The sequence below is a fragment of the Nomascus leucogenys genome, chromosome 15 (assembly GCF_006542625.1).
Source record: "Nomascus leucogenys isolate Asia chromosome 15, Asia_NLE_v1, whole genome shotgun sequence".
NCBI lineage: Eukaryota > Metazoa > Chordata > Mammalia > Primates > Hylobatidae > Nomascus > Nomascus leucogenys.
Genome location: NC_044395.1, coordinates 33,981,189 through 34,006,040, shown reverse-complemented (window position 1 = coordinate 34,006,040; position 24,852 = coordinate 33,981,189). Strand labels below are relative to the sequence as shown.

Genomic DNA, 24,852 nt, shown 5'->3' with positions numbered 1-24,852 from the left:
CCAGAAATAAAGCCAAATACTTAACAGCCAACTGATCTTTGACAAAGCAAACAAAAACAAAAAGTGGGGAAAGGACACCCCATTGAACATATGGTGCTGGGATGATTGGCAAGCCACAGGTAGGAGAATGAAACTGGATCCTCATCTCTCACCTTATGCAAAAATCAACTCGAGATAGATCTAGGACTTAAATCTAAGACCTGAATCTATAATAAAAATTCTAGAATATTGTAAAAACTCTTTTAGAGATTGGCTTAGGCAAGGATTTCATGACCAAGAACCCAAAAGCAAATACAATAGAAACAAAGATAAATAGCTGGGACTTAATTAAACTAAAAAGTTTTTGCACAGCTAAAGGAACAATCAACAGAGTGAACAGAAAACCCACAGGATGGGAGAAAATCTTTACAATCCATACATCTGACAAAGGACTAATACCCAGAATGTACGATGAACTCAAACAAATCAACAAGAAAAAAAAAATCCCATCAAAAAGTGGGATAAGGACATGAATAGACAATTCTAAAAGGAGATAGACAAGTGGCCAAGAAACATATGAAAAAATCTCAACATCACTAATGATCAGGGAAATGCAAATCAAAACCACAGTACGATATCACCTTCTGCAAGAATGGCCATAATCAAAAAATCAAAAAATAGTAGATGTTGATGTGGATGCAGTGAACAGGGAACACTTCTACACTGCTGGTGGGGATGTAAACTAGTACAACCACTGTGGAAAACAGAGTGGAGGTTCCTTAAAGAACTAAAATAGAACTATCATTTGATCCAGCGACCCTGCTACTGGGTATCTACCCAGAGGAATTGAAGTCATTATATGAAAAAGATACTTGCACATGCATGTTTATAGCAGCACAATTAGCAATTGCAAAAACGTGGATACAACCCAAATACCCATCAATCAATGAGTGAATAAAGAAACTGTGTGATATATATATACACACACACACACATGCATATATGTATATATATCATGTGTATATATATGTATACACACATATACATACAGCGGAATACCACTCAGCCATAAAAAGAAGTGAATGGCGTTGGCAGCAATCTGGATGAGACTGGAGACTATTATTGTAAGTGAAGTAACTCAGGAATGGAAAATCAAACATTGTCTAATCTCACTCATAATTGGGAGCTAAGCTATGAGGATGCAAAGGCATGAGAATGACACAGTGGATTTTCGGGCCTCAGAGGGAAAGGGTGGGAAGGGGATGAGGGGTAAAAGACTACAAATTGGATACAGTGTATACTGCTTGGGTGATGGATGCACCAAAATCTCACCAATCACCACTAAAGAACTTACTAATGTAACCAAATGCCACCTGTTTTCCAATAACCTATGAAAATAAAAAAATTAAAAAATAAAACTTAGGTTTCCTGGAAACATAGTCCTTAGTGAGAGGAGGTGGTGATGGTAAACAAACTAGAATAAAGGCCAGACAAAGCCTACTCAGAGATAAAATAAACACACTCGAATAAAGGCTAAAGAAAACCTACCTAGGGGTAGCTGAAGAGATAGAAGCTTTTGAAAACAGGTTTTATGCACTTCACAGCATTACATAGGCTTGCCCTTGTTTTCACCTTTTTGCCCGGTTGTCCTCATTGTAATTCAGTAATGTAATTTTGTACCTTAGTAACGTAGATAATATGTTCCCTGGTTAGTAAGCTCAAAGATGACAAGAAGCTGTGTTTTTGACCCTTCATTCTTCCAAGATTGTTTATCAGCCTAATTGAGTTTTTGGCAGAGGCTAACAAGGCCTCATCCAGTGATAAGACAGCAGGCCATTGCTTATTTATTTCTAATAAATGGCTAGGGATAGGTTATTTTGCCAAATAGCATTTAGCAGGCCTATTCTCCCTGCTCTATCCCTAGTGCTTCTTCAAGATTGATTTCCAAAATGGTAACTAGAGTTTACAAAGAAACAAAGTTCCAGAAGTTAATCTCATCCATTCACCTTTTGGAAATAGAAGTAAAAATTTAATGAGGTAATTAACCTCTTTTTTTTGGTATGTGATAAAAACCTGTAACTTGGCATGCTTAAGTAGAAGGTGGTCTTCATTTGCTATCTGTTAAAATCTTCTCTTTCTCCAAAAGAGACAAAGGGTATCTTCATACTGAATCCATGCATTTCTGATTTTTCTTCCTCAATGGTTCATCAGAACACCTCACACTCAACTAGTGTATGCATGGATAGACCATTGTTTGAGACTGAAACTGATATATGAATAGGAAAATGATGTTTAGTTTGTAGGAATGTAAAGTCTGACATTGTCCATCTTTATAATTTAAGTTTGACTTTGGCATTTTCCACTCTCTAACTTCCTGTCTTCCATATTCTTTCTCCACCTACTACCCTACCCCCACTTCCAAACAATAAGCTTATATCAATAAACATTTGTTGGCTAATAACTATATGCCTCAGATACTGCTCTCATCTTTGGGGGATACAAACATAAAAGCTGGAGACATAAGCATATTCTCAAAAATACTCATAATCTGGATGGGAAGACATTGTGCACACTGTGGTCTGCAGAGTACTGGTGTCTGCTGGGATAGTCATATGATCAGTATCCTGTGAGAGTTTGAACAAGGGCCTCGAGACTTAACCTGGGAATATTAGGGAAGGCTCAGCAAGGAGGTGAAGCTTGAGCTGAGGTTTAAAGAATGAGTAAGAGGTGTTCAGATAGGGAACAAGTGGAACAGAGAGAAGGATTGAAGAGGTCCAGGGGAAGCTAGAATTTATTAAGTCATGTTTACATGGTGGCATGCCAGACCCCTGTTAACTTCAATAGGATGACACCAGGTTCAAGCAGCTGAGGAAGAGACCCAGAGCCAGCACACAAAACACAGGGCTTTATCACTGGGAAACTTACATACAGAGTGGTCCAGCGACAGAGGGATGGAACAGAAGAACCACCAACCCACTTGTAAAAAGCATACAGGTTACATAGTATTTTCACTTAGCACCCTCCCACTAACAACCTCCACCTGGCAATTTTTATTTAACCCAAGGCAAAGGCCTCGATCCCCTGAATGGCCTGTGTTCCACTGGACGGGCTGAGGGTTCAGATGTTCCACATAGATAAGTAATGAATCTCCAGTTGGCCACTCTCAATTCCTTAGTTTGGAACTCTGAACACACATTCGGGGCATCTGCCATACAGGCTTATTCTCAAGGTGTGCTTAAGTTAGGACTGCCAAGTGCATCTGCCGTGTGCATGGTAGAAATCAAGGCTTTCTCGTGTGGGAAAGGCAGCAAAAAAGGTTTTTAGGAGGTAAGGAGATGGCTTTTCTTTAAGGGCCCTTGGATACTGGGCTAAAGGAAGTCATTCTGTATTGAAGGTTATGGAGAGAAGATAAACGCTGGGGAGTGAAATACTGTCCATTTAAAGAGAACATTCTGGCAGCTGTGTGGAACGTTAAATACAGGTGGGTCGTGAAACGCAGGGCTGAGAGTTGTGTAATTGCTAATTTAACCTGGAGAGATGTGACTGGAGACAAGCTAAGGCGGCGGGGAGACCCTGGATTGGGTGCAGAAGATGAAGGAGAGGCCTTGGTCTAGGATGACTGGACAGTTGGCTGAATATAGTGCCATTCACTGAGAGGAGATAAATCTGTGGAGTGGAGAAGCCTGGGACCTGCATTGAGGGTGTGTTTTTGAGGTGTCTGTGGGAGTGGGACAGTTTATAGATAAGGAGCTTGGCAGAAATATCTGGGTTGGAGAAAGCATTATTAAGCTTTCACTTCACCTGATATTTGAAGCATGAAAATGCATTAATTGACCCATGGATGGAGTATAGAGTGTTTTCTTATCTTGAAATGTAAGATTAGGTTGGTTGAGTCTGTCTTTGCTCCTTTTACTCTGCAAAATAATTCTTGAAAGGTCACCTGAGTCAAAAGGCTGTTAAGATAACACCTAGGTGCTCTCATGATGACATATGAAGCAGGGATTGGGAAGCTTTGGGGTAAGGTACACTGATGTCATTAGCTTTGTATCTTTATGTTAGTATGCAAAGCTGTTTTAATTTTGATGGTTGTAACATACATTTCAATTTTACTGTATTCCTGAATTATCCGAGAACATGCATTTTTCCCTCCAACATTTTCAGATTAGTAATTTAGATTAATTAAAATATTCCTTAACTAGTAATATACTTGAATGTGTTAGAACACTACTAAAAGCAGAAAGTTACAAACAGGATGTGATTATCAACACTGTGTTTTGTTGTTACGATTCTGTGTTTGGGGAGCGGGTTAACATGGAGATAAAAAGGAGAGTTTTACAACCAGCAACTGTCTTCCTGCTCATGTAAACTGGGCATCTAAGGAGCTAACTTTTCTTTTTTTTTTTCTTGAGGTGGAGTCTTGTTCTGTCACCCAGGCTATAGTGCAGTGGCGCAATCTCGGCTCACTGCAACCTCCATCTCCCAGGTTCAAGCGATTCTCCTGCCTCAGGCTCCCGAGTAGCTGGGATTACAGGTGTGCACCACCACACCTGACTATTTTATTTTTATTTTTAGTAGAACAGGGTTTTACCATGATGGCCAGGCTGATCTTGAACTTCTGGCCTCAAGTGATCTGCCCACCTTGGCCTCCCAAAATGTAACTTTTCTTTCTCACTAAATGTAGTAGATATCTCTTAATTTTTTAGGAGGAAAAAGAAAGAGAAGCGAGCAGTTTTTCATAATTATATAGGATCGTTCCGGTGGCACGTGGCATAGCCTTGCTGCTTTGCCTTATTATCTGATTGTACACATCATGATAAGTGCAGGAGAGTCTGAATGTCTCAAATGTCTCAAGCTGTCTGGAAGAAAAGTAGTTTTCAAGCTTCATTTTCTGGGGAAGAATCTTAAACAACCTCATAGCCAGTTCTATGAACTGAAAGTAATTCAAGCCATGGCCTAAGGGTAAGACCAAAAGAGGTCAGATGTTAATGATTTATTAAATGATTGTATTTTCTGTTGGAACATACTTTTCACAGATAAGGAAAAGTGTAATTTTTTTAATGTTGTTTGTCATATGTTTTAAAGAGAATTTCTCTAGTATTGACATATCACTCATTCTTCACATGATGTAAGACCTCACATTAAGGGCTGAAAGAGGCTCTTTACTTCCTTGGGTAAGAAAGGCTTTTGACAGCTGTACAGTGTGGAAAACTGGCCCATAGTTTACGACCAGATCTGGATTTGGAAAAGACCAGGGCCGAGAGTTATAACATATGGAACTTATTTGGGAAGTAATTCTTAGCTATGACTAAGAGCCTATGCTCAAACGCCTGGGAAAGTTTAAAAGAAAATCTTTGCAAAATAAATCATATCTCTTGTTTGCTAAATTGTAGGACGTAGATAACTTTTGGGTATTCCTAGACTTTGTATTCCATGTTAAAGCTCTAAAGTTTTCTCTTTTAGTTAATTTTTTTTTTTTTGGTTTTAGTTTTAACAACACTGTGATTAAATTTGCTGGCTTATTCAATCAAGGAATTATTTATTTAAAAAGATTATTTTCTCTTCCCCCTAACTCTCAGAGATCCTTAAAATGTTCACATCCAAACAGACACTAAGGGGCTAGTTTATAGTAAAGATATACTGTGTGTGTGTATTAGCTTCTGGTGCTGTTTTTTCTTAGCTGTACAAGTTCCAATTACCATGTTTCCTGTGTTTATTTATATCGAGATAGCATGTGACATAAACATCCCAAGTAAGTGTTGTTCCAGGGAAAGTGAACTAGGAAAAGGTAATATTATGATGCTTACGTTTCTGAAGGAATATCCCTTTGTTCTCATTTCTCAAACTTTAATTGGGTAGAATTATGTGTGAGAAATGCTCCTCCTTTAATGATCTCTTCTTAACCTTCCTGTAGCCGTGCTGATCCTTACCTCATCATTATATTATTTCAAGTAAGCATTTCATAAGCCAAGAACAATCATCATTATTCTACTCAAGTTGACTTTTTATCACACACATAAACATGGCATCAGCACAACACTGAAACCGTGTTTGGGGATGCAACAGACAGTGCGTATCACTTTTCAAAAAAGATTTTAATAGGGAAAATAACTACTTTTGAAGATTTAGAAATGAGAAAATATGAAAATAATACGTAGGCTACATGGTTCCACTGTAACTTAAGGCTCCTAGGCTGCAGATCTATACAGGATATTACTATACTGAATACTGTAAGCAATTGTAACACAATGGTGAGCATTTGTGTATCTAAACATATTAAACACAGAAAAGGTAATGTGTTGTACTACAATGTCACAACAGCTATGACATCACTAGGTGACAGGAATTCTTCAGCCCCATTATAATCTTATGGGACCTCTGTAGTATATGCAGTCTTGTTGACCGTATATACTGTGTCGTGGTCATAATGTGGCTGTTATGTGTTATGTATCTATTCAAAAAACACCTATATTAAACAACAAATAGTGGTAAAGAGTGCTAACTATACAAGATCTCTTTTATCTAGTTATTAAAGCATCTCTTTTAAACATGTATCTGTTAACCTATAACATTTCCAATTAAATATGTCTTTTCCAATATTGAAAAGATTAAATTCATTTGTACTTCTTTACACTTGAACCTAATTTTACACATGTAAGGCTTTCCGGTTTCTGAGCTTCCCAAACAACACGGGCACAAACTTCTACTGTAGCACTGGTGACAGTTTTAGCTTCACAAGTCTATCTGGGAGATAGTAGTTTTCTTTTTTTTTTTCTTTTTTCTTTTCTTTCTTTCTTTCTTTTTTTTTTTTTTTTTTTTTTTTTAAGATGGAGTCTCGCTCTGTCACCCAGGCTTGAGTGCAGTGGCAGGATCTCAGCTCACTGTAACCTCTGCCACCCAGGTTCAAATGATTCTTGTGCCTCAGTCTCCCAAGTAGCTTGGATTACAGACATGTGCCACCATGCATGGCTAATTTTTGTATTGTTAGTAGAGACAGGGTTTTACCATGTTTGCCAGGCTGGTCTCGAACTCCTGACCTCAGGTGATCCACCCACCTCGGCCTCCGGAAGTGCTGGGATTACAGGTGTGAGCCACCGCACCCGGCCAGGAGATAGTAGCTTTCTATGACGCTAGGCTGTGAAAGATTCTAGGGATGAACCTGAACACCAAATGAATGATCACAAAATGTTAGCTATAAACATTATTTGCTAACAAGAGCAACAGCATTCATGGTGCATGCCATTTATATTTAGTCATGTATTCATAACATTTCAGTCAGCAATGAGTCACATACATGATATTGATCCCATAAGATTATAATGGAGCTAAACAATTCCTATCGCCTAATGACATCATAGCTGTCTTAACATCATAGTGCAGTACATTACGTGTTTTCTGGTGATGCCAGTGCAAACAAATCTGTGCTGCCCATCTATAGAAGTATAGCACATAGAATTGTGTGTAATACATAGCACTTGATCATGATAATGAACACCTTTGTTATTGGCTAATGTGTTACTATACTTTTGATCATTATTTTAGAGTGTATACTTCTACTTATAATGAGGTTGACCATAAAACAGTCTCAGGTGTGTTCTTCAGAAGGTATTCCATGTATACAATGTTTGCACAATGACAAAAATCGCCTAACGATTCATTTCTCAGAACACATGCCCATTGTTAAGCAATGCGTAATTACATATTTGGCTCCAGGCAGTGGTATGTTGGTAAAAAGTTAACCACTGGCACTCAGGTGCATGTTGTATGCACATGCGTGCATACGTGTGACTATGTATGTGTGAGAAATCTGACTGGTAGTGCTTGCTGATTTTCACGGAGTAAATCCTCCCACCTTGGCTGATTTCAACACAAGGTCACTTACCCAATGCAGGTTGGGAAGAGATGAGCACAAAGGTTCTGTGAGCCACTATGAGCCTGCTTTAACACACCACTGGACCCAGACCTAATTTTTCTTAATTTCTCCCTGTATTATTTAGATCATTCTCTGCTTTGTTTATGTACATCTGTATCCTGCATAATTCCTTCCTTCTTTCCCTCTTCTTTCCTGTCCTCCTCTTTATTCCCATTCTCCCCCATTAATGCACAACTACAATAAGTAATCTAAGAAATTGCATATACATTGGGATATCTTCTATTTTTCTTAAACTTTTAGCAATCTGCTATTATCTAAATACTGAACAATTATGATTAAATTATATTAACATTCAGCTACTAAAATGCAATTGCTATAAAATATGACTCTGGGAATTTATTTAATGAATTTTATTTGCTTTTAAACTTGCAAAGGCTATCAGAAGTTTGCTTAAATTCACAAATGAATAGTTTATAACAGATGAATGATTTTATTTTTTCAACCCAAAGATACTTAGTGGGGAATACCAAGAAGGATAGAGCAAAATTAGCAAGAAGAAATAGCACTAAGTGGGAGGAAGGGAGTGATATAAATTATCACTTTGCTGAAGCTCCCTCCCCTTGCTCCCATACACAAAGCCACTTTCCCCCACTCTAAGTTAGGGGTTAGAACATGTAAAAAGAAATATTCTCGAGGCCCTAATTAGCTCAGCTTGGGATGTACAGTATCCCTGATTTTTGAGGGGGGAGAATGGGAGGAGGTATATTTTCATGAACATGAGGATATTGACATAAATGGGGCAACTGTGTTATAGGAATATTTTTGGCCATCTTCTATAGTATTAACAAACATAGGAACGTCACTGGAGTGGTCTAGTTGTGCCACGAGAGGTACAAAGTTCAGCAGACCCTGATGTTTCCTTAGAATGTGCAAAGGTAGAGGACTGGCTGAAGTAACCTTACCAGTATCCCTGAAGAACATTTTTACCCAATCAAATGCAGGAGTGAGTATTTAACCTGTTGGAATGAAACAACGTCAGGGCGCAATGTATCTTAAACCTCCCTTTGAGAATACAGGTTCTGAATGACATAACTTAAATATCTTCCCTGTGTGTCCTTTGAGTTAATATAGTCTTTTAAAAAATTCTATAAAATTGCTTTCTTAAATGCATACCTTTTGGTTAAAATCAAAAAAGTATTTTTTTTAAGTGAATATATATGCAGGTCGTTTGGAGTAATTATTATTATTATTTTTTTTTTGAGACGGAGTCTCGCTCTGTCGCCCAGGCTGGAGTGCAGTGGCGCAATCTCGGCTCACTGCAAGCTCCGCCTCCCGGGTTCACGCCATTCTCCTGCCTCAGCCTCTCCGAGTAGCTGGGACTACAGGCGCCCGCTACCACGCCCGGCTAATTTTTTGTATTTTTAGTAGAGACGGGGTTTCACCGTGGTCTCGATCTCCTGACCTCGTGATCCGCCCGCCTCGGCCTCCCAAAGTGCTGGGATTACAAGCGTGAGCCACCACGCCCGGCCGGAGTAATTATTTTAAGCAGCTTTTAAGATTTCAATTCTAATTTGACCTTTCACATATATTAATATTTATAGTTGAAAGGAAGTTTGACTTTGTTTTCTGACTGTTTTTAGCCTCCAATATTAAAGGGTTATAAATGAAAAAGCAGTAATCAGGCTAGTAATAAGTAGATAAGTGGGGAGGCAATATGTTATGGTTATGTCTGGTATTTGAAAATGTTTCCACAATGCTTACATGTTTAAAAAGTATTCTTACTTTAATCCCCCATTAGAGATTGCTGGGTAGAAAGGAATAAAACAAAAGTAGTTTAAGAACAACATGAAGGATACAATAAATAACCTACCTTTGTGGTTCAAATAACTTAGTACACAAATAGTTTCATTTGTTACCACCTAGAGTTATGATGTTAATTACATCACAGTGGATTATATGAAATTTTACAATCTACTCTCCTCTCCCACTTTCTCTGCTAGATTTTCTGAAAATGGTCGGTTCCTTCTTGGTTGAATGGCTTTCCATTCCTCCACCTAGGAGTATAGATGGTTTTATTTAAAAAATAGCAAACTTTAATTTGATTTATATATTCAGCAGTAGTTATAAACTCTAGAAGTAGAAAGGATTGCTTGCCATTTTACCCCTATTAACTACTCTTCTACAGTTAATAAGCTTTGACATTAAGTATGTGCTAGTGAGATTTCACTTTTATACTAAAACTCCAATAGCAGCTTCCTAATGCATAGAAAAACAAATCTACAGCACTGCAGTTGGCCTACTCAAAAGAAAGAATTTAATAGGAGGTAATTAATGCTTTATTAATAAATTTTTATGATCATAAAAATAAAGTAAAAAATTTAACCTTTATAAGCAGGTCATGAGATAAGGACATAGTATCATCTTTATTATACAGAAAAGAAAACTTAGTTTGAGTATCTCGATCAAGATTGCATAGTTGTCATGGTTAGGCCAATTAATTAAAAATGAATGGGAGTATTCTCCTGAGAGTGTATTGCTTCTATTTATCTTCTGAAAAAGAAGAGGGTATTCATATAGCACAGTTCTCCAGAAATTTAAATTAATTTTCCCAATATATTTCCATAGGAAAAGTATTATTGCTGATAAAAATGGAGAAAGATGAAAGTTACATTAAATTCAAGTAAGAGTTAGATCTAACTGATGAGGTCCAGTGGGGTGGGATTCCTAGTGGAACTCTGTCACTAAGTAGATCCAAAACATTCAAATGCTGAAGTAGCAAGTGACGTTCAAGTCAGAATTAACTGAATGACTAGTGTCCAGATAGCCTTACATAGCACTTGTTTTTAGATGGCAATATGTTTTTTTCAGTCATTTGCTCACATTAAAGGGTATGAAGTAAAATGTATTCAGTCCTTGACTTCTGATTACTTATTAATGCAAGACGTGCTCGTGTATCCATCCTCTATACCTCATGTGAGTTTTGGCCATTGAGATCTAGTTTAGTGGTGCTGTGGATTTGCTGACCTAGAGAAGAATGCCTATATTACATAGCTATAGAGAGTTAAATTGGCCAGTACCAGGGAGTGAACCCCAGGCTAGCACCCCAGTTCCCCACCCCTTGCCAGAGCTTCTTCTTAAGAAGCTGTTGAGGAAGGAGGAACTAGATACAGTTTGGGACAAGGCAGAGGAGAGATGCATGCTTGTAATCAATCACAAATTCGAACTGTGATGTGATTTTCAGCTGTGATGTGATTCAGTTGCAAATATGAATGGGAAAATAACCCATTATTTAACATCGAAGACTGTGTAGATAGCTTCTGCATTGTTTATGATCGTTTCGCTTATTATTACATACCTTTGTGGTCTTTCCACTTTGTATTGATTGTTTATATTGACATCTCAACAGGAAATTATTTTTGCAATGAACTGTACCATTTATGTTTTTTGTTGTAAATAGCGTAGCCTATTATAGCCTTAAGCAATTGCTTTAAATAGTGCTTTAGAATATCAGAAGTATTGCTTTAAATAGTACTTGAGAATATAACTAAATCTTTGCATCAAAACTGAGTGTTTTATTGCTTTGAAAATGAGAGGTAAGAAATTATATTTTTTCTGACATTCTGATGTGTTAGCAAATGAGTTGCAAGATAATGGGACATATAGTCATTAATTAGTGATGAGCTGTGACTGGCACCAACATCGCTGGATTTTAATCAAAACCTGGAAAGGGAAGAAATATAAGAATAAAATTGTTAAGACACGTACCTTTCAGATTTATTTTATTCCATTGCTACTTTTTTTTAATGAATAAGTGTGGCAAGATTATCAGCAGTGAAAAGCAAGCACTGAAAATTCCTATAAGATAGCACTTGAAAATGCATGATCCATAGAAAATTATAATTCATGATTATGTGGGGGAAAAAAAGGAAATCCAAACGTATTTGGAGAATCATTCTTCAAATCACATAAAAACATTTCTAGCCACTACTTTTGAATGATTTATGTGCACCCCCTTGTGGCTATTTATTAGAACCACTTGAAATAGCAAAAGAAAGTGACAGGAAACTTAATTCCCTGGCTTAAATAACCTACCCACAGTTAAAATGCATGGTAATGCTGTATTGTAAAGTATTACCCAGTATCAGATTTGCTTTTCTTCTACTGAAAATAAGTAAAATCGCCAGTAATTGTTTTTTACTTTAAATGTGAACCAATTATCTATAAAAATAAGTTGTTTAAAACCAAGGTTTAGGTAATGGCTAGTAATTATAAGTTGTTTCTTATTTACCATAATAAGGCATCTTCAATAATTTATCTTATCAGTATTTAGGGAGAGTATTAAAATTGATTTTGTAGTTTTTCTAAAGCATCTTAGTAAGGTCACGCAAAGCTGCACATTCCACAGATATTATGGGATCCTCAATCTCCTGAACTCTGACTTGATTTTTCCCCCTCAGTATTACCCTTCTGGAAGGAATTTCATCAAGCCTGTTTTGTGAATCCGGATGAAAGAGTTCCATGTGAGCAAAAATTGCATTTCTCTAGATTTATTTTTTAACCTTGCAAGGTTTGTCACCATAGTTGTACTCTAATTCACATTTTAAATAAGGGTTTTCTACCCTTTATATGACATTTTCCTTTCTTATGCAGTAGCAACACTAACTCTTTTAATCCTACCAAAATTTTAACACCTTCTTGACTTCGCACTTGAATTACTTCAGAATTGGAGAGTTTAATCCATATGAGTGACCACTGTGTAGGGATAAAAGTCATGCATTCCCAGGGGGAATGTATAAAGATGAGGCTTACAAGCAGCCAAATTGGTTCGTAAATCCACTTAGTGCCCTTTGAGTGCTGGCATTTTCCATTTTGATCTCTTGAATTTAAATTTACATATTGTGAACAGCAGCCACTGACTGCACACAAAAGTGGTATCATATTTCAGAGGTAGAACCGGGCATTTGTTATAATGGTTTATGGAAAAATGTAGGGTTATCTACTACTGCTAGGCCTCTAGATAAGTTCTGTTATTAATCTGGATTTCAATTTCTAGCTTTGAATAACTACATTTTAAATCATTTGGGGGAAATTGTAAGACTGCTTAGGACAGTTATGAATACAGAGTAGACATTCAATTAATTCTTTGAAGAAGTTAACATTTATTGAGAGCCTTCCATGTGCCAAATCTATGCTAGTGATTTCTTTCAAAATATTTTATTTTGCTTTTAATTTTTATAAAAACCTTAAGAAGTACAGGGATAGAACACTGTGTGTTGTCAGTTTTGGCACTGAGATTCAAATGAAGCTGAGTCTAACTTTAACATTCATGTTTTTAATACATTCCAGATCATTTTTTATATGTTTGACTTCATTACCCATAAAATATTGACTTTGATCTCTATATTGTGAAGACCTTAGTGTAGTATTTGACACATTAGAAACACTCAAGAAAACATTTCTGTTGTTCTTTATCACCATGCTGGATATTTTCACCCCCTTCATTTTTTTCTGTTTAATACCTTTGCCACTTTTTTACTTCTTCCTTCAGTTTCACATTAATAGAATGGGAGAAGAAGGAAAAAAAATTAAGCAAACCCAAAAACAAAGGAAAAATAACCCAAGAAATGTGGAAGAAATAGAGATAGGAAATTATACTTAGCCCACAGGGTGGCTGTTAATTATTCTGTTTTGTTATATCATCTGGCTTTTGCTTTATTCTGAGGTCCTATGTATGTAACAGCGAGAGAAGGGGTAGATGTAAACCACTGGATGTGAATGTGAGTGCCAAGGTCTTAGTATATGACATCAGCCCATCTACTCCCTTTCACAATCCTTTCCTTCCCAATAAAAAACATCCACTCATATTTATTAGTTCTGCCAATGTGAGATGGGATTTTCTGACATGATATTTCTTTGAGTGTTTCCATGACATCAGATGTAATTGGACCAAAGTGAAATTAATCATTGTCTTTATTCTTTTTCTACCAAGCGTACTCCCTACCTTATTTGCCACAATTCTGATGTGTTACCAAAGTTCCAGTGGCTGAGGCCAAAACTTTAGTCCTCTCTCTTTCTCCCTCTACACAATTTGTCATTGGGTCCTTTTGTGTCTTCCACAGAACTGTCTCTGGAATTCCTGCTATGCATCTGTCAATACTACAGAAACCCGGCCTCGTTCCTTATCACTTCAGATTTGAATTTCTCTCCCAGCCATTTAGCTGGCTTTAAATACATTAGCTCATGCTTGTGAAGGACTTTATTGCAATTTCCAGCATAAAGTAAACATTCAATAAATAGTAGGCTTTATGGTTGCTATTACTCCATGCTACGCTAAAGTACTTATGTTACTGTCTTTCCCCTTATGCAAACTTAACTTTAAAGGTGGAGTCAGCTATGTGTCGCATCTGTACAATCTGGATAGGGGTGTGTGTGTGTGTGTGTGTGTGTGTGTGTGTTTATGTAACTGGGGTTTTAATGAGGGCAAAGAGGTTTTAGAGAGAGAATTAACAGTGAGCTATTTTACTACTGTTTCCAATAATCTCTGCCCAGTAGGATGCCTGCACAGTCTATCTGGAGGTATGTCTGTTTGAGCTCAGAAATGGGGATTAGGTGATGGATGCCAGTGGTATCTCCAGTTGGCCCTCATTGTCTGAGACAAGATTTTTTGAGTATTAATCTACTTTCTATGCTTTCACAGCATAGGATTTTGGTCTTCTTTTCAAGATCTGTCATTCTCATTTTTCTGCAAACCGAGGATTAACAGGATCACGGATAGTGGTGTCAACACTCTAGTTTTTATTTTTGTATATTATCTGTGTGTATTTTTAGATTATGGACTTTAAGAAATTAAACTTGACTAGAGATAAACCAGTTTGATGAAAATAAGGAAAGTGATACTTTTATTGAAATACATATATTTTGATATAATTTCAAACTTACAAAAAGGTTAGAAAAATAGCACATGGAACACCTATATACCCTTTAACCTATTTTAAAGTAGGACAATATATTTTAAAAATAAGAGTTTTTCTCTCTATCCTGGTATTTGCTAATTATGTAATAGATTATGTTCAGTTGTCATAGTGGTAGAACGAATTATAAATTTTGTTAACTGGGCCTCTTCTTTATTTTAATGCTTTCTAAAGGCTGTTTTTTAAATCAACATTCCCTTCCAGAATAATGGTATCCTTAGAAATTTCTATCTGCTTGCATTCAGTTGCTTGTCTTCATATCTTGCACTCCCATTGTAGTAGTCTTACAGATCAATATTAAAAGATTTATTTGTTTTAGAGTTTAAGTAAATCTCAATGTGGAATTTGGGGCTAAAATATGTTTTAATTGAAATGAAATCAAATACTATTTCAGTCAGGTTGGAAACATGAGAATGTCCAGGCAAACCTCAATTCCTCATTATGAGGAATCTAACTAAATAGGGAAAAAATAAGCCTAATTTTGCAGCTGTAGAATTCTACCATTCTAATGGCAAAATGGAAGAGCGTTTATATGGTTTAATTTTAAAATAATGCTTGAACTGGCTACATTAAACCAGTGTAATTATAGGTATTTGTAAATTTAATACCCAATGTGCTGTTTCTTAGTTAAGTCTTAGAAGAAGAAATTTAAGTATTCAAACTAAGATTTCACCACCACAAGTACTTATTTTCATATTTTTCACATTGTTATTAGGATCAAGGGAAATAATATGTGAAAACAGCTTAATTATATAGTAGTAAAACTGTATATAACATGTAAGTTATTTTTATAGATGCAAACAAAAACAAAAACAGTCTGTTTGATACATTGGATAAAGCAGCCATTTTTTCAATGTTGTTGGCATGAAATTATGCAAAATTTAATATATGTGCATTTTTAATTTCAGATCCAAAACGCTAACGATGTATTAATTGCACCACTTGAGAAATTTCGAAAAGAACAGATAGGTGCAGCAAAAGTAAGTGTTACATTTTATTATTCTTCAGTTATTCTCCTGATAATTAAAGATGACATAATTTCAGATGTTAACATTTTTGAAATTAGAATGACCTTTTAAAAAATTTTGTACATCATTTAAAACTTTTTGCATAGAGCCTATTACAAAGACTGGACTTCTTTTAGACATAAAAGATGTTATTATTCTACTGAGTAGATAAAGAGCATGTTATAAATGAGTTCTTCCTCTCCCAAAAATTGTAGGAAATTAACTATTTTGAAGACAGGGTGAAATTATGAGGAGCTCTGTTCCTAAATAAAATAAAAATTAGTCACAGGGCACATTGAAAATTCAAGCAGTGATTATATGAGAACTTTTAATATTCTTTGCATTTTTTATAAATAAAAATATGTGTTTGTGAAAAAATTTAGAAATGTTTGTCACAAACCCTTTTTGTTAATGTTTAATTGACTATGGACCAATTAAATTTGTTCTCATTCTAATCATCTGAAATTTGCCTGCATCCTCATTCTTAGAGCCATATTTTAACCACTTGTGCAACATCATGGGAGCATATAAAACTTAAGGTTTCTAAAGTAGAACTAATCATCTCCCATCCTTCCCTCCCATTCTTACCCTGTTTGAGTTTTCCTTTTAGTCAATGTCATATTCCTTCCCCATTCGAGCAGTGCTGTCCGTTCTAACGCAGAATTATTTCTACTCCTTTCCTGTTTACCTCTGTCTGAAATATTTGAAATAGCCTACTAAATGATCTCCACACCCTCCTTCTAACATATTAACAAATTTTCACCATCTTCAATTACGTCATTCTTCCAATGATGAAACCTTCTGTGGTTCTGCTTGACAGTTTAATTTTGATAATGAAAGCTTTCCACAACTTGGAATTTTGAACTTTGCTACCCGCCAGCAGGCACAGTTTTCTGTTCACCCATCTCTGTATATACCTGACACTAATCATGTCTTTGCCCAAACTTCTCCCTCTCTCTGGAATACTTCTTAGCCTTCACTTTTTGAAGTCTTGCCAGACTTCATATCCCAGCACCAGAAACAAGCCTTCCTTATATAGGCCTTTCTCATGCAGATGTTCCCCTTCCAGAACCTATTTGGTTTCCTTTTCTTAGCATTAAATGGCCTTTACACATATTTCCCATAAGAAGTTAATACAGTTTGCCTTGATTAGAATTTTATGTGCATTTCTCCACCAATTGTGAGCAATTTTCAAGTGAAGGACTAAAATCGAACCATTTTTATGTTAGTTAATTCAGCGAATATTTATCAGTCTCGTGGTTGGCTTACACATGGCATGCATGGTGTTTGATAAGATGAATGGATGTAGCTATAAACAAGTCAGAGATGATTCCTGCGTGTATGTCCCTATTATCTTTCATGAAAAACAGACATAGAAGTAATTACAAGTGTATTGGGGATTGTGATGCAAAAGTACAGAGTGCTTCGCAAGGGCATCATTAATGGATCTGAACTTGTCCAGGAAATCAACAAATGTCTTCTGCAAGAAGTGTTAGGTAGAGACCTATGTCATGAGGAAGAAAAAGGGGACACAGTGGTGGGAAGGGAAAAAAACTTACAAATATTCCAGAAAAGGGAATGGAATATAGGAATGAATGAAGGTTTTCTTGGTCGGGGAGGGAAGAGCCTGGCATTTTAGTGGAAGAAAGTCCAGTATGTTTGGAGCACAGTGGACCCTGGAGGTAGAGGCCACGTGTGCAGCTTTATAAATGACTCACAATATTTTACTCCCTAGCCAAAGAGCAGTGATAAGCAATAGAAACGTAAGCGGGAGAGTGATGTATTTGTATTTTTAATGTCATTCTAGATGCGTATCATGCATGGATAGGAGGCCAGACTACCTGGGCAAACCAGTTTTGGGGCTGGCAGTTAGTGGCTTTAGATAAGGAGGGTGAAAGTAACTGTGGGGACAAGGAGATGTATGAAAGCTATTTTAGAAGTGAAATGACAACAGTAGGAAGTGGGTTACATACTGGGAAGTTAGTAGTAGGAGAAGGTTTCAGGAATGTCCCTCTGGATTTCAGGTTGCATAACTGGGTCGTTGTTGAACCACCTACTGATATAGGCAACATTTATGTTTGATGGCAATGATGGTAAGTTGAGTTTTTAGTCATGATAAGTGAAATTTAGGCTCCTCTGAGACATCCATGTGATGTTGAGTTAGCAGGTGTGTATTCAGATCTGAATTAGAAACAAACATTCGGGCATTCTGTCTTCTGGGTGTTTATTTATTTATTTATTTTTTATTATTATACTTTAGGTTTTAGGGTACATGTGCACAATGGGCAGGTTTGTTACATATGTATCCATATGCCGTGTTATTCTAGGTGTTTATTAAAATCATGGGAGTAGATTAGATCCCTTTGAGAAAGAATAGAGTGAGACCTGAAGAGGACCCAGGATGTTTATAACCAAAGAACTCTCTCGACACTTGATGTTTGGGGAAAGAAAGTTAGGAAAGGAGGCTGAGAAGGAAGGAACAAAAGAAAGAAGAAATGACAAGAACATGGTATCCTAGCACAAGGAGAGTCTTTTCAAAATTAATAATAGCTAATTTTTATTGGCGGGGACTTTCAGTGAAAATCTGTAACCTAATTAAGTAGTCACAGCAAACTGTGAGGTGTGGGTACTGGTGTTATACCTGCTTACAAATGAGGAAAATGATGGGGTGACTTGCACCAAATCACAGAGCTGATCGGAAAGAGTCAGCATGTTCCCCAGATGAAGCCATTTTATTTCAGATCCTTGACTTAACGATATTTCACTTCATCAATGGTGTTTTTATAAAAAATTGAATTAGAGCTTTGTGAGAAATTCTTTCCCTAGTACACATATTCCAAGTTTTCTAGCCCCCAAAAAGAGTAAGTTTCATCTGTTTGGGAAATCTTTTTCTTATTTGGAGGTTCAAGTTATTTTACAGTTGCAGTGGCAGGAGTCTTAATAACATTTTATTTTGTTTTGTAAACATCTCAATTGCAGGACAGATCAACTGAGAACACCCAACAGTATACTATGCCTTTGCCTATTCACTGGAAGGTTAAATTTGTGATCAAATGAAGCCGGTCTTGAGCATTAATATTATTGCATTTAGTTTTTTGGTGATGGTGATTCTATGTATTTTATCTGCCTGATGCATTTAGTACTAAATTGTTTCTAAGCTGCCAAGTAGTTCTTGCTTAGTAAAGTGAATAGTGAATTAAAAACAGGCATGTTTGGCCGGGTGTGGTGGCTCATGCCTGTAATCCTAGCACTTTGGGAGGCTGAGGCAGGTGGATCACCTGAGTTCGGGAGTTCGAGACCAGCGTCCTGACCAACGTGGAGAAACCCCATCCTATACTAAAAAGAATACAAAATTAGCCAGGCGGGGTGGTGCATGCCTGTAATCCCAGCTACTTGGGAGGCTGAGGCAGGAGAATTGCTTGAACCTAGGAGGCAGATGTTGCAGTGAGCCAAGATCACGCCATTTCACTATAGCCTGGGCAACAAGAGCAAAACTCCGTCTCAAAAAAAAAAAAAAAAACAAAAAACACACATACACACAGACAAAACACACACACAAACACACACACACACACACACAAACAAAACATACACACACACACAACGAAAAAAACAGGCATGTTCTTCCGAAATATATGTATAGATCAATTTTCTTTTGGCATTGTGAAATAAACATACATGAAAGTACTTATTTTTTTCTATTACTTTACTCCCTGTTTACTTAGGTATTTTCTTATTTGGTGCATAGGGTTAATTCTACAAGTGACACTCCGCTGCTTTTCAGCCTCTGCCTTGGAGATTTCCCACAAGCATGTTTGGGCTGATTAGCCAGCTGGAAGGCAGGGCTGTTGATTAAGGGTAGAATCTTCCACTGCAGTCAGCGACCTCTTCAGCTTGGTCCACACAGGCAAAGCAGAGTGGAAAATGCTGAGTCAAAGTGGCCCTTGCCTAACAACCAGATGATACTACTTAACTGCAGTGGATAAGATCCATGGACCACAAACATTTCCTTTGTAGTGTATTCTATGGCACTTCGAGACACCTGATACTTTGCTGTGAAAGTGAGGCTCTTGGTAAGTTACAGTTGTGGGAAAGAAACATCGTGCATCTGTGAGAGGCATTAGAAAAGATTAGTAATGGGGTTGTTGAACTGAAGGACAGAAGGAAATGGGTTCTGCTGTTTCAGATACTTGGAGATTAGAAGAATTATCTATAAACAGTTGTCAAGGAAGTATTTATTTAAAGTTTCTTAGTAAGATGGTATATTCAGAATGAAATTGTGTTACAGGCCAGACATATTACATGTGTCAGAGGCTTAGATTGAATGTTTGGTTTCTCCTGACACACTGCTGGTTTAAATTCTAGAATACTAGTGGAAAGTAGGTATTCAGAACACTTGATGTCAACTCTATGAATTTCCACTATAGGAATATATCCATAGTAGTCGTATTAGTATTATGCAAAAGTAATGGCAAAAACTGCAATTACTTTTGCATCAACCAAATAGTATAGAGTGAGATGAATCATAATTGTTTTTTGGATGCTTTTTGAATAAATTGACAGTTTCCATTTCCATGACTGTGTTGGAAATCTCCTTGTTCTCAGAGAGAATCAATTTTAAGTCCTCTCTGCACTTTATATGCCTGTTGCTACATAGACTGGCTGACTCCGAAGTATAGATAGAGCTCTATGTTTGAGGTTTTTTTTTTTTGAGACGGAGTCTCACTCTGTCACCCAGGCTGGAGGGCAGTAGTGCAACTCGGCTCACTGCAACCTCCACCTCCCGGCTTCACGTGATTCTCCTGTTTCAGCCTCCCGAGTAGCTGGGACTACAGGCGCCCCCACCATGCCCGGCTAATTTTTGTATTTTTCTTAGAGACAAGATTTCACATTGGCCAGGCTCCTGGTCTCGAGCTCCTGACCTCAAGTGATCCACCCGCCTCAGCCTCCCGAAGTGCTGGGATTACAGTCGTGAGCCATCGCGCCTGGCCTATGTCTGAGTTTCTAATCAAAGAAAATACACTGTGGAAAAACAAATGTATGTTTATAAACATACATACATACCAGAGCATTATATATGTTTAGTGATGGAACTTGCGCTAAGGAGGCCAAAGGCTCATCTTCCACATACAGATGTGTATTATACAGAAATAAACTGGGAAGAGACATGGCTCAGTGAAGATCAGAACTCAGTTCCTCAGACCAGAAGCCCTTCTACTCCCTAGAGCAACTCTGTTGTGAAAAACTTCATTTTCTTTACCTTTAACAAATAAATGGTTCAGTGTGAAATATCTTAGTTATCAAAATATTTCAAATATGCCCAAACTTACCCCTTGAACCAAGCATAGTTAATACGTTTCCCTTATTTTTGAAATACCCCTTGATGTCCAGGGTCCCCAGTACACAGTAGGCACTTAATGGTAACTTGTTTCATTAGAGATAAGAGACTTGGAAAATACTGCCCATAGAAGTTAAAGGATACATTTTTATTTCTATGAGAAATGTTTTGTGAGACATTGGTTTTTATTTTTAATAAGACTTTAATAAAAATCATATGAACATTCTTCTGTGGTATTTATATAGAAATCAACAGTATATTGCTAGTCATTTTATAATAGAACCTGATTTCTTTGTATTGTTTTCATGTTGAAGACTGTAATGGAAACTGATAATTCTGGTCCCTTTGTTCTGTTGGTAGTAGAGTTTGCTTCTGTTTTTGAACATTTGTTCATTATTTTTAAACATGCCTTATACATGTAGTTATTTTAGCATGTAGCATCCAAAAAATCTATACATAATTGTCACAATTCCTGTTTCAGTCTTAGATTTCCATCATGTGAAAAGTGACTGCAGTCTAACTTGTCTTAAAATAAAAATAGCTTAGAGAATTTAAGAAGTATTACAAATGCCTCAGTCAACTTGAGCAAAGTTGCAGGATACAAAATCAATGAAAACAAGCAGCTTTCCAATATAATACTAATAATAAACTATCCAAAATGAACATTGAGAAAACAGTCCCCTTTATAATAGCAATAATAAAATTAGGTGCAAAGTTAACCAAGGAGGTAAAAGATCTGTATATAGGCAGGTTCCTTGGAGATAGATTTTGTAGGTTCAGTTCCAGACCACTGGCCTAAAACAAATATCCCAATGAGTCACACATATTTTTTATTTCTTAGAGCAAGTAAAAGTTATATTCATACTATACAGTAGCCTCTTAAGTGTGCAATAATAGTGTTATGTCAACAAATCGATGTACATACCTTATTAAAAATATTTTGTTACTAAAATATGCTAACAATTATCTGAGCCTTTAGTGAGTTGCATTCATTTTTCTGGTGAAGGATTGTGCCTCCACGTTGATAGCAGCTGACTGATAAGGGTGATGGTTGCTGAAGGCGGGGGTGGCTTTGGCAGTTTCTTAAAAGAAGACTACAGTGAAGTTTGCCTCATAGGTTGACTCTTTCTTTCATGAAACTATTTTCTGGAGTGTGAGATATTGCTTTTTGATTGCATTTTACCCATAGGAAAACATATTTTAAAATTGTAGTCAATTCCCTCAAACACTGCCTCTGCCTTATCAACTAAGTATATGGAATATTCCAAATCCTTTGTTGTCATTTCAACAATATTCACAAGGAATAGATTCCATCTCAAGGAACTAGTTTCTTTGATCATCCATAAGAAGCAGTTCCTCATCCTTTAAGTTTGATGATGAGATTGCAGCAATTCAGTCTTGTCTTCAGGCTCCACTTCTACTTCTAGCTCTCTTGCTGTTTCCACCACACTTGCAGGAAGTTACTCCACTGAAGTCTTCAAACCACTCCAAGTCATCCATAAGGGTTAGAATCAACTTCTTCTGTGAATCATAAATATTGTCAATGGCTTCTAGAATGGTGAATCCTTTCCAGAAGGTTTTCAGTTTACCTTGCCTAGATCTATCAGAGAAATCACTGTCTATGACAATGATAGCCTTACTATATTAGTCTGTTCTTGCACTGCTATAAGTAACTACCTGAGATTGGGTAATTTATGAGGAAAAGAGGTTTAATTGACTCACAGCTATGTACAGGAAACATGGTTGTGGAGGCCTCGGGAAACTTACAATCATGGCGGAAGGGGAAGCTATCACCTTCTTCACATTGCAGAGCAGGAGGAAGAGAGAGAACAAAAGGGGAAGTGCTACACACTTTCAAACAACCAGATCCCATGAGAGCTCACTCTCATGAGACTAGCAAGGGGGAAATCTGCCCCCATGATCCAGTCACCTCCCAGCAGGCCCCTCCTCCAACACTGGGAATTACAGTTTGACATGAGATTTGGATGGGAACACAGAGCCAAACCATATCAGTTATGAAATGCCTTTCTTTAATCATAAGACTTGAAAGTCAAAATTACTTCTGATCCATGGGCTGCAGAACAGATTTTATGTTAGCAGACATGAAAGAACATTAATCTACTTGTACATATCCATCAGGGTGATCAGGTAAATTGGCAATGAGTAGTACTATATTTAAAGGAATCTTTTTTCCTTAGCAAAAGATCTCAAGAGGGCACTTAAAATATTCAGCGAACTACAACATAAAAAGATGTGCTATCATTCAGGCTTTGTTGTAACCTTTCTAGAGCACAGGCAGAGTAGATTCCACATACATCTTAAGGGGCCTAAGATTTCTGGAATGGTAAATGAGCATTGGCTTCAACTTAAAGTCACCAGCTGCATTAGCCCCTAACAAGAGAGTCAGCCTGTCCTTTGACACTTTGAAGCCAAACATTGACTTCTCTTCTGTAGCTATGAAAGTCCTGGATGGCATCTTCTTCCAAGAGAAGGCTGTTTTGTCTACATTGACAATCTGTTGTTTGGTGTAGCCACCTTCATCTACGATTTTAGCTATATCTTCTGGATAACTTGCTGCAGCCTCTACATCAGCATTTGCTGCTTCACCTGAGACGTTTTTGTTAGGATGTGGCTGCTTTTGTTCCCCATGAACCAACCTCTGCTAGCTTCAAACTTTTCTTCTGCAATTTCCTTATTTCTCTCAGCCTTCATGGAATTGAAGCGAGTTAGGACTGTGCTCTGGATGAGGCTTTGGCTTAAGGGAATATTGTGGTTGATCTTCTTTCTAGACCCCTAAAACTTTCTTCATATTTGCAATAAAGTCTGTTTTGATTTCTTACCATTTGTGTGTTCACTGGAGTAGCACTTTTGATTTCCCTCAAGAACTTTTGTATTCACAGCTTGGCTGACTGGCACAAGAGGATTAACTCTTAGCCGCTGTCAGCTTTCAACATACCTTCCTCACTAAGCTTAATCATTTCTAGCTTTTGATTTGAAATGATAGACATACGACTTTTCCTTTCAGTCGAATACTTGGAAGCCATTGTACGGTTACTAATTGGCCTAATTGTGTGTCAGGGAAGAGGGAAGCTGGAAGAGAGAGAGAGAGAGAAAGACAGAGAGTGGCCAGTTAGCAAAGCAGGCAGAACACATGCAGTATTTATCAATTAAATTCACTGTTTTGTATAGGTGTGAGACCATGGAGCCCCAGAACCATCACAATAGTAGTGTCAAAGATCACTGATCACAGATCACCATGACAAATATAATAATAATCAGAAACTTTGAAATATTATGAGAGTTAGAAAGTTGTGACACAGAGACATAAAGTGAGCATCGTTTTAAAAAATGGCACTAATAACCTTTCCAGACACATGGTTGCCTCAAACCTTCAATTTGTAAAAAATGCAGTATCTAATGTACAATAAAACAGAGTAATAAATGAGGCATGACTTTACTTGTAGTTCCCTTTGTTGTAACTTCTGTCAGTGGCACTTATGTATATAAGGTTGCAGAATTATTCACTTTATTTGATCATCTTTTTTAACAATAATAGTACTTGACCCTTTATTTTAGTTAACCAAACGTTGCCCTAAGCACTTTACTTGTAAACTTACTTAATCCTCACAACCAGCCTATTAAATAAGACAACAGTTAAACTCATTTTATAGGTAAAGAAACTGAAGT

General features: G+C 37.0%; 1 protein-coding gene across 1 annotated transcript in view; it reads left to right on the top strand.

The window, feature by feature from the left end:
• ARHGAP42 (Rho GTPase activating protein 42) overlaps positions 1-24,852 on the top strand; it is a 312,250-nt gene that overhangs the window by 158,792 nt on the left and 128,606 nt on the right. The window contains exon 4 of the mRNA XM_030829546.1: positions 15,729-15,800. Coding sequence (XP_030685406.1) covers positions 15,729-15,800 — 72 coding nt within the window. The remainder of the gene's footprint in view (positions 1-15,728; positions 15,801-24,852) is intronic.